Here is a 10,841-nt window from a genome sequence, read left to right as displayed (position 1 = left end):
CAATCAATATACGCTTACTGCGATTTTTTTTTACCATAAATATGTAGAAGAATACATAGCGGCCTAAACTGAGAAAAAATTAGCTTTTAAAAAAAAACTATTTATATATATATATATATATATATATATATATATATATATATATATATATATATATATATACACATATATACAGCAAAAAGTACAAAATATTGTGTTTTTTTCAAAATTGTTGCTATTTTTTTTGTTTATAGCAAAAAAATAAAAATTTAAAAAAAAGCAGAGGCACTCAAACACCACCAAAAGAAAGCTCTATTTGTGGGAAAAAAGGATGTCAATTTTCTTTGGGAGCCACGTCGCACAACCGCGCAATTGTCAGTTAAAGTGACGCAGTGCCCAATCGCAAAAAATGGCCCAGTCATTCAGCATCCAAATCTTCCAGGCCTTAAGTGGTTAGTGTATCAGATTTTATATTTTTATTGACTGTAGGAAACGCGGGAGGATTTTAAAATGACTGGTTGCTCGTTTCCTGGCCAGAATGGGGACAGGTGACTTCTGCTGCATTGCTGAATAAGGTAGACTGCTCATTTTAAAATTTAGATTTCTCAGGTTTACAACCACCATCGCATAGATCGGAAAAGAGGCCTTTGAAATCAATAGTCTGCGACTTTATGGGTTTTATTTACTAAAAGGCAAATAGATTGTGCACTTTGCAAGAGCAGCTGCTCCAGAGTTTAGTAAATGAGCAATAGCAATGCTGACTTCCATCAACCAATCACGTGCAAGCAAAAATACTGTTTTCTTTTTTTTTTGCTTTTTACGTGATTGGGTATTCTTTGCAAAGTGAATCTTTACATCATTTACTAAGCTCTGGGGCAACTGCACTTTGCAAAGTTCACAGTCTATTTGCCTTTAGTAAAAATCAACCCGTGTGTGTCCAAAGTCCCATTATTGTGAACAGAGCATCAATGAGCATTAGCGTATCGGTAGAGAAAAACGGGGAGGCTACACAAATTTTTTTTTTACAAGCTGATTTGAGTTCAGAAAAAAGTTTCCGCTAAATAGGTCTTTAGCTCAGGTATTGTGGTCTCCCGTATGACAAGCCTTCTACAAGGATTTCCACAGTTATCAGTGTTGCTATAGAAAAGTATCTGACAGAACGGAAGATAAAACAGTTGACTTAACAAAACATCACATGTCAAGAGTCAAGTCTAAATGGCAACTTGCTATTCTGTATTGATAATCAAAATGTAAAAATGCTACCCAACCTCCTTTCAGAATGGAAACTACAAATAAAAAGCCAGTTATCCTAAATTATCATCTGAATAGAAAAGCAAATCAATAACATTCACAAATGTATACATTCCAATACATCAGGAAAATTCTAGACACTTGTTAGGAGGTGTTTAAGAAATAAAAAAAATATATAAAATAAATAAAAAAGCTGAGAACGGGATGGAAATGGATATACTGAATATTCCCTCCTGCCGGGAATGCCACAAGAGGACCGTGCAATGCCGCACATGGCTCCCCTCCCCCATACTGCTTGAAGCAAAAAAGTGAACATTGTCAGTTGCTTCGATCTGCATGTACAAATACAATTTTCTATAGATTTGTGAATGTTATTAAATATCATATCATTATATATAAAGGGCATGAGTTAGTTGAACTTACAGGTCCTTCAGCTAAGAAAGGTCCCAAATTTCAAAAGTGATTCGTACGTACAATACCTTATACAGCATTGAAGTGTATGTATAGGCAAAAATTTGCATTTTTAGATAGAGTAGGAAAAAGTTTAAAACCCTGTTTGCTGTCTGCGTCCCTGTTGGGGAGAATGACGCAACCAGAAGTGAAAAGGAAATCTAACAAATCGGGACAAATTCCCCTCTTAGCCCTTGTACACACGGTTGGAGATTCCGACGGAATGTGTCCGATCGGACCGTTTTGTCGGATATTCCGACTGTGTGTGGCCTCCATCGGACTGTTTCCGTCGGAGTATCCGACGGACCAAGTTTTCCAACTTGTTGGTAAAATTTTCAGACAAAATGCTCCGATCGGACATACTCCGACCATGTGTAGAGAATTCCGATCGGACAAAGTGCCACGCATGCTCAGATCAAATTCCTACATCAAAGCTATTGGATACTAGCCTGAACGTAGTCCCGTCGTACCGAAATAAGGTAATCACGTCGGATTTTCCGACAACTTTGTCCGGCCCTGTGTATGCAACAGTTTCGGACAAAATCCGACGGATTTTGTTGTCAGAAACTCCGACCGTGTGTACAAGGGCTTAGGGGCCATCAAACTCGGTGTTCCCATTGGGAGCTTTGCCCTCAGTTCTTGCCCTTGTGCAAGCACAATTTGTATTACCTCTCACTTTCCGTCCTTGTGATAACGGTCAGCAGGGCGAATCTTCCCAGCGGGGACACAGTCCGCAATAAAAAAATAAGAAATTTAGGAGGAATTGATGTGCCACTCCATGTATAGGAGTCCAGAGTAATGCTGTTAAAAATTCATAAGAATAAATAAAGAAATCTTTATAATAATTTACAGGATTTCTCTAATATTATATATATATATATATATATATATATATAAATAAATTTCCCCCTCCACCCCATGTGTGTTAACTCAAATTTTTAACAGTAGTCCGATATTGTATTCGTGCTTTTTTAGCTTTGAGGGGGACTATCACAATATCACAATCCCAGAAATACATTGACTTTCTTGGCGACTAAATAAAATATTATTCTAGAACAGTGGTCTCCAAACTGCGGCCCTTTGCTTGTCTTCATCTGGACCTTGGGGCACTATAAACATCCACTGGCACCAACGATGGGGGCACGATTCCTCCCGCTGACACCAACGATGGGGGCACGATCCCTCCCGCTGACACCAACGATGGGGGCACGATCCCTCCCGCTGACACCAACGATGGGGGCACGATCCCTCCCGCTGACACCAACGATGGGGGCACGATCCCTCCCGCTGACAATGGGCCACGATCCCTCCCACTGACAATGGGCCACGATCCCTCCCACTGACAATGGGCCACGATCCCTCCCACTGACAATGGGCCACGATCCCTCCCACTGACAATGGGCCACGATCCCTCCCACTGACACCGACAATGGGCCACGATCCCTCCCACTGACACCGACAATGGGCCACGATCCCTCCCACTGACACCGACAATGAGCCACGATCCCTCCCACTGACAATGAGCCACGATCCCTCCCACTGACAATGAGCCACGATCCCTCCCACTGACAATGAGCCACGATCCCTCCCACTGACAATGAGCCACGATCCCTCCCACTGACAATGAGCCACGATCCCTCCCACTGACACAGACAGGCCACGATCCCTCCCACTGACACCGACGACGGGCCATGATCCCTCCCACCGACACCGACGACGGGCCATGATCCCTCCCACTGACGCCAACGACGGGACACGATCCCTCCCACTGACACCAACGACGGGACACAATTCCTCCCACTGACACCAACGACGGGCCACGATCCCTCCCACTGACACCAACGATGGGGGCACGATTCATCCCACTGACACCAACGACGGGCCAAGATCCCTCCCACTGACACCAACGATGGGGGCACGATCCCTCCCACTGACACCGACGGGCCACGATCCCTCCCACTGACACCAACGACGGGCCACGATCCCTCCCACTGACACCAACGATGGGGCACGATCCCTCCCACTGACACCAACGATGGGCCAGAATTCCTCCCACTGACACCAACGATGGGGACACTAAACTGGCCCTTTGTTTACAAAGTTTGGAGACACCTGCTCTAGATTTTCATACATGGAATGGCTCTTCTATTCCTTAACCTATAATCAATATTTCCTAAGGCCCCTCACAGAAATCCTAGGAAAACAATGATCTGCCAGTCAACTCCAATATACGTTTTAAGTACACAATGGAGTAATCTAGCACTCCTCGTGGTTTGAAAATATACTGACCAAAAAAAAAAAAAAAAGAAACCCAACAAAGGTTCTAAACCTTATGTACTCTATACATATTTTTTTATCATACATCCTAAATTAGACCCAAACATAGAAGCAAACGTCTTCTGAGTGAGGCAGGGTAGGGGCAGTAAACTCAAACTTGCCTCATGTGTACACAAATGGTTCTGCAGAGACCAGGCTCTGGATCACAGAACATGTAGTTGCTGCGGTTCTGCACTGGGGTGCTCTGCATTTGTTTGCATCCACCATAGAGAACAGTTGAGGAACACTCAATGTACTATGGGAGCTCTGGGTCACTAGGCCTGGAAGTACAGCACCAACAAACCTGCTTTACAGGTCTAAGGAAAGTTCCTCTGATCCTACAGCCCCCACCCTGCCTGCCTCATCTATTAAATCAGATCTAACATGAGTTTGGGATTCTTTTAAAGCCTCAAAGGCTTGTTCGGTAAGCACTGCGAATGGCAAAAAAAAAACAAAAAAAAAAAAAACGTACAAAGAGCAGACAGTTGGCTTATTGCACTTTGCCAGATGGATTAAGCCCAATGGATCAGATAAGTAGAACACACCGACCACACTCCACTGTCGCACTTTATTCACATCAAAGTCTGTCTTCTCTGCAAGGTGCAACTCTGCACCCAACGCGTTTCATCCACAAAATGGGCTTGGTATAGGGTACAGTGGCGTGGGGCCTGTATATTTCACTTGTCTTGTAGGGAGGAGGTGAATCCCGGAAGGTTAGTTGCCTGCAGCAATGCGGTTTGCTAATGCTTGCCAATGGATCAGGTTATGCATACACATGGAAACAGAATGACGGTCAAAAACTGAACACCAATAAAAAAAAAAAAAAAAAAAAAGGAAAAGCAGCGCTGATCCCAAGCAGTGCTTATACCGGGTACATAATCTACACAGAAAAAAAAAAAATTATTAAAAAACGGAGCTGCCTTGTGCCGACCTGCGTCTACATGTCCTTCACAACTTGTTTTGTGTCCTTCGTCCCGGAAGGTTCCCGTTACTAAAAAGGACAAGGAATGAGAATGTTCTAAAGTGCTTTGACTTGGAGTAACGTAGATGTACCATGTTCCAAGCTTTGAACATCAGGAAGTCTTTGTCTTTACCGTGACCAGTCCAAGGAGCCCTCCAATAAAATGAGCAAAAAAATCGAGAGAATCTCGGTTATCTCTCTTGTCAATACCATACGTGTCTTTAGTTGGCTTGTAAAGTGCCATCAGCTTTGGAAGGACGCAGCGGAGAGGAAGAGCTGAACGAGGGGCGGGGGGGGGGGGGGGGGAGTCACTAGTGACACTGGGCAAACGTGTGCCTTAGCAGTTCTTCAGCCGACGGCCTCAATCTGGCCTCTACAAAAATCCTTTTAAGGAAGTCCCTGGTGTGGTCGGATACGTGTGCTGGCAGCTGCGGGTTGGTGCTCTGGGTGGCAATTTTAAAGATGGCGGCCATGGCCTCAAACTCCGCCCAGGGTGGCTTCTCAGTCAGCATTTCTACAACTGTGCAGGCCACGCTCCTGGTAAAAGGAAACATAGAAATTAAAAAACAAAACAAAAAAAACAATCCCCACTGCTAACGTTTTTCATCCAACAAAAGGCGCACAATTCCTTAACCGGTTCCCGACCGGCTCCTGTAAATATACGTCGGCAGAATGGCACGGCTGGGCAAAGTAACGTACCCGTACGTTACTTTGAATTGCCAGCAATGCGCGCCTGCCGAGAGCTCCGTGACTGTGGTCGCGGGTCCCGCGGACTCGATCGCTGCGGGGATACCCGCGATCGTGTCACGGAGCTCAAAAACGGGGAGATGACAATGTAAACAGCATCGCCCCTTTCTGCCTAGTGACAGCACACTGATCACCTGCTCCCTGTCATCGGGAGCAGCGATCAGTGTGATGTCACACACGGTCACGCCCCCATACAGTTAGAAACACTTAACCCCTACACGGCCACCTAGTGGTTAACCCCTTCACTGACAGTGACATTTTTACAGTAATCAAAGCAATTTTACAGCATTGATATATGTATTAATGCCAATGGTCCCAAAAGTTGGTCAAAATTGTCCGATGTGTCTGCCAAAATGTCGCAGTCACAAAAAAAAAAAAAAAAAAAAAAAATATCGCTGATCGCCGCCATTACTAGTATAAAAAAAATAAAAGAATAAAAATGCCATAAAACTATCCCCTATTTTGTAGACGCTATAACTTTTGCGCAAACCAATCAATAAACGCTTATTGCGATTTTCTTTACCAAAAATATGTATAAGAATACGTATCGGCCTAAACTGAGGGGAAAAAAAAATGTTTTTTTTTTATATATTTTTGGGGGCTATTTATTATATCAAAAAGTAACAAATATTGCTTTTTTTTCAAAATTGTCGCTCTATTTTTGTTTATAATGCAAAAAATAAAAACCGCAGAGGTGATCAAATACCACCAAAAGAAAAGCTCCATTTGTGGGGGAAAAAAACCCACCAATTTTGTTTGGGAACCACGTCGCACGACGGCGCAATTGTCAGTTAAATCGACACAGTGCCGAATCGAAAAAAGTGCTCTGGTCAGGAAGGGGGTAAATCCTTCCGGGGCTGAAGTGGTTAAGGTCTCACTAAACCCACATCATTAAAAACGATCAATAAATGGTGTATTACATGCTGTTCATACTCACTCACTTGCTATGAGATTTGTTTTCTGTATTCTGCAAATAAAAAACTGGTTGATCCTGCTGCTCTCTGTCTCCCCCTTCTGTCCATGCCCCCAATTCAGTTAGGGATTTTGCAGAGCAGTGTTGGCAGCTTTGCACATGCTCAGTGAGTTTCTATGCTGGGCATTTCCTCCCTATCACATCTGGGCAGCCCATGCGACTATAGAATCACCCATGTGGGCGTATACACAGTGGTAAATGACAGCCCACTCCCTCCCGCGACCACCATGCCCATTAACCTCCCTCTTATTAGAAGACAAAGGCTGGAAGGGGCGTGACACAGCCTATGACTGGCAGAAATCCAACCCACACCATGTTATTGCCAAAAAACAAACAAACATTGGATTTCAAATATATATTTGCATGACAATTTAAAACATTTTATTACTATTTATTTTTACTCTAATCTAAGGCTGGATTTACATATTTGCAGTGCAGAACGTGTTCCATAGGAAACAATGTTAAATGGACTGTAGTGCAAATCTGCAAAAAGCACAAAAACTGCATAGGTGTGAATCCAGCACAAAAGCAGTTTTTTTTTTCCGCCCCATTTTGAACATGTGACCAGCAGCAGAGGACCAGAGATGACTCCTGCTTATGTTTTCCTGCAGAAAGGTTGGGAGAGAGCTGGGTCACGTGAAAGCTGTAGATCGATTAGGGGAAAAAAAAAAAAAAAAAAGGTAAAGATTTTTTTTTATTATTTTATTAAAGGATTAGTTCACTTTTCAGAAAGTTACACCCATATTCGGGGAGAGGGGGGTGTAACATGTAACACTTTATAAATGCGCCGGTCTCCTCTGTGCCAGCTAGTGGGGGTTCTTCTTCACCCGCTGTCAAAAAAAAAAAAAAAAAACGTGGCCATGCGGGGCTCCGGCTTCCCATCCGTGGCACTCAAACATATTAACTGCTTCCCGACCAACTGCTGCCGTTGTACCGCGGCAGGTTGGCACACTCCCGCAAATCGCCGTAGCTGCGCGTCGGTCCCTTTAACAGCTGTAGCATGCACCAGCTGCATGGCGGGGGAGCTGATGCGCGTGTGGTCAGCAGCCGCGATGTCTGCCGTCCACCCGTGATCGCTCCACAGAGAGCCAGAACGGGGATCTGTCAATGTAAACAAACAGATCCCTGTTCTGTCAGGGGAGCGATTGTCTGTTCCTAGTGATCTCCCAGTCAGAAACACCTCCCAGGGAACACATTTAACCCCTTGATCGCCCCCTAGTGTTAACCCCTTCCCTGCCAGTGTCATTTATACAATAATCAGTGCAATTTTATAGCTCTGATCGCTGTATAAATGTCAATGGTCCCAAAAAAAAGTGTCAAAAGTGTCTGCAGCAATGTCGCAATCCCTAAAAATCAGTGATTGCTGCCATTACTAGAAGAAAAATAATAATAATAATAGAATTGCGATAAATCTATTCCCTATTTTGTAAACGCTATAAAGTTTTGCGCAAATAATTCAATTTACACTTATTGCGATTTTTACCAAAAATATGTAGAAGAATACATATTGACCTAAACTGATGAAGACTTTTTTTTTGGGGATATTTATTAGCCCAAAAAGTAAAATAGTTCTTTTTTTTTTTTTAAATTGTCGATTTTGTTTTTGTTTATAGTGCAAAAAATAAATAAAAACTGCAGAGGTGATCAAATACCACCAAAAGAAAGCTCTATTTGAGGTAAAAAGGACAATTTTGTTTGGGTACAGCGTCGCACGACCGCGCAATTGTCATCTAAAGCAACGTAGTGTCGCATCGCAAAAAATGGCCTGATCATTAAGAAGGGGGGGGGGGGTAAATCTTCCGGGGCTGAAGTGGTTAAAAGAGAAAACTCAGTTACACTAATAAAATAATTGCTCTGTGTACTACTTACCAGATGTCCGCTTTCCGCCCATACCCTTCCCCACTGATCACTTCTGGACTCATCCAGTAGGGGGTGCCAGTGACCGACTTCATACCTGTACCAGAGAGGCAGATAGTCTGCAGACGTTTGCTGGCTCCAAAGTCTCCCAACTTTACATTGCCCGAAGAGTCTCGCAGAATGTTAGCTCCTGGCAGGTAAAACAAAGTAAAAAAATAAAAATAAAAAATGAATGTGCTGCAATATACAGTCCGAGGAAGAGCACGGTTTATACGGTGACCATGTATGTAACAGTCCTTTATTTGGGAGGTTTGGCCTCCTGCTCGGATACTATACACACAAAAGCAAAAACTTCTGCACAATCAAGCGTTCACCACAGACCACACCCACCTTTGATGTCTCGATGTACAATCATATTACTGTGCAAATAGTGCACCCCCTCCAGAATCTGGCGGGTGTACTTCCGGGTCACGAATTCTGTTAGTGCTCCGTAAGCTTTGAGTTGGTCCTTTATTGATCCCTATGTGGCAAGAGAGACATTGACACTTAGGACTATGAACTGGAGAATCCACAGAGTCCGCCGCCCCCCCCTCCCCCCTCCCATTTATAGATGGTTATAAATCATGCTGCTATGAGAAAATCGATTGTGAAAAAGAATATTTTTATACTGTGGGGCGGGAATGATCCATGATTGGATAAAGTCATGATGACAGTGTCCAATCATGACTCTGATAGTGCTCTGTGCCCTGACTGGCTGAAGCTTTCACTGCTTCAGCCAATCAGGGCTTGCAATGTGAAAACGAATATAACGGGAGGCGCTATAAAATAGATTATTAATTACGGACCAGTGAATTAATTAGCGTGTCAAAATAAATACAAAAGAACATATAAATTCCAAATAGACCTTATTATGTGACTAATACTAAACCATGACGCTAGTATTATACCTATATTTGTAAAAACCCTAGGTGCATTTGATTACACATACGTTTGTATCTTATGTATAAAACAATGTGAAACAATGTCAGCCATGGGAAACAATGTAAAACAATATGTGCACACCATATGCTAGGAAATAAATATGTAAAGTCCAACAATATATATACAATATATGCTGGTTGATGTGGTCCACTAGTATATTCACAACTTGTGCTGGAAGTGACGAATCAAAAAATAAAAAAAAGAGTGTCCAATCCCGTCAATGAATGCTAACCAATTTTTTCCTTTAAAGATAGGCCACCTTCACCGATGTGTTATATACCCAAATTGTGCTTATAAAAAAATCTGTAGGGCAATTTAATAATAAGCAATGAAGTGGTAAATCAAAAAAACATGTTTATTCTCCTGAATTAGGCTGGGTTCACACTGCTGCGGGGGGAGATCCGGATGCGATTCGCACAGCAAATCACATCCGATCTCCGTAGCAATGCGAGTTCAGCCATACAGATAGTATGGCTGAATTCGCATCGCTCCCGCAGCAAACTCGCACGGGACCCTTTTTTGGGTCCGCAACAGAATCGGATCGCATGGGGGTTCACACCATGCGATCCGATTCCTGTGCGAGTCGGCAGATCGCACTGCGATATGCCGACGGATCTGGGGGTGTCATTAACATAACATTGACACTCCCAGCCATCCGCATAGGGCAGTGTGAACTGCCGGCGGGAGGTGTGCGATGCGGGAAAACGCCGCGGATTCGCGGCGTTCCCGCATCGCAGCGGTGTGAACCGGGCCTTAAATAGAATTGTAATGTACTGTAAACATTTTGGCAGGAGGAGTATGAGGCTGGGTTCACACTGCTGCGGTGTACGAGATCGGATGCGATTCGCACCGCACTGCAAGTCACATGCGATCTCTGTGCGATGCAATTTCAGCCATACAGATAGTATGGCTGAATTCACATCGCATCAGGCCCCAAACTCGTACAGGACCCTTTTTTTGGTCCACAGCAGAATCGGATCGCATGGGTGTTCACACCATGCGATCTGATTCCTGTCCGAGTTTGCAGATCGCACTGCGATATGTGAACTGATCTGGGGGTGTCATTAACTTTTCACTGACACTCCCAGCAGTTCGCATAGGGCAGTGTGAACTGCCGCCGGGAGGTATGCGATGCGGGAACCCGCAGTAGATTCGCAGCGTTCCCGCATCGCAGCAGTGTGAACCCAGCCTAAAGGGTATGATAGCAAGTACTTTTTTCCAACTCAGTGATTGTTATTTATTTTTTTTCCCCTGACATGTTGACGTTACATATTTCACTTTGATCTTATAAGTTGCAGGAGTAAATACAGCTGGATAAAACAAATA

General features: G+C 43.7%; 1 protein-coding gene across 1 annotated transcript in view; it reads right to left on the bottom strand.

Moving 5' to 3' along the window:
* Nucleotides 1-1,191: 1,191 nt before the first annotated feature.
* The window catches only part of MAP3K2 (mitogen-activated protein kinase kinase kinase 2), a 74,274-nt gene continuing 64,624 nt past the window's right edge, over nucleotides 1,192-10,841 (bottom strand). Inside the window, exons 14-16 of the mRNA XM_077449653.1 lie at nucleotides 8,925-9,054; nucleotides 8,547-8,724; nucleotides 1,192-5,494 (exon numbers count right to left, since the gene is read on the bottom strand). Coding sequence (XP_077305779.1) covers nucleotides 5,269-5,494; nucleotides 8,547-8,724; nucleotides 8,925-9,054 — 534 coding nt within the window. The 3' untranslated portion in view covers nucleotides 1,192-5,268. The remainder of the gene's footprint in view (nucleotides 5,495-8,546; nucleotides 8,725-8,924; nucleotides 9,055-10,841) is intronic.

This window comes from Lithobates pipiens, unplaced genomic scaffold (genome assembly GCF_037356315.1).
Source record: "Lithobates pipiens isolate NorthernLeopardFrog02 unplaced genomic scaffold, aLitPip1_a1.2 Scaffold_22, whole genome shotgun sequence".
Lineage (NCBI taxonomy): Eukaryota > Metazoa > Chordata > Amphibia > Anura > Ranidae > Lithobates > Lithobates pipiens.
The sequence above is the reverse complement of the archived record's forward strand: the minus strand, read 5'-3'. Positions and strand labels throughout refer to the sequence as shown.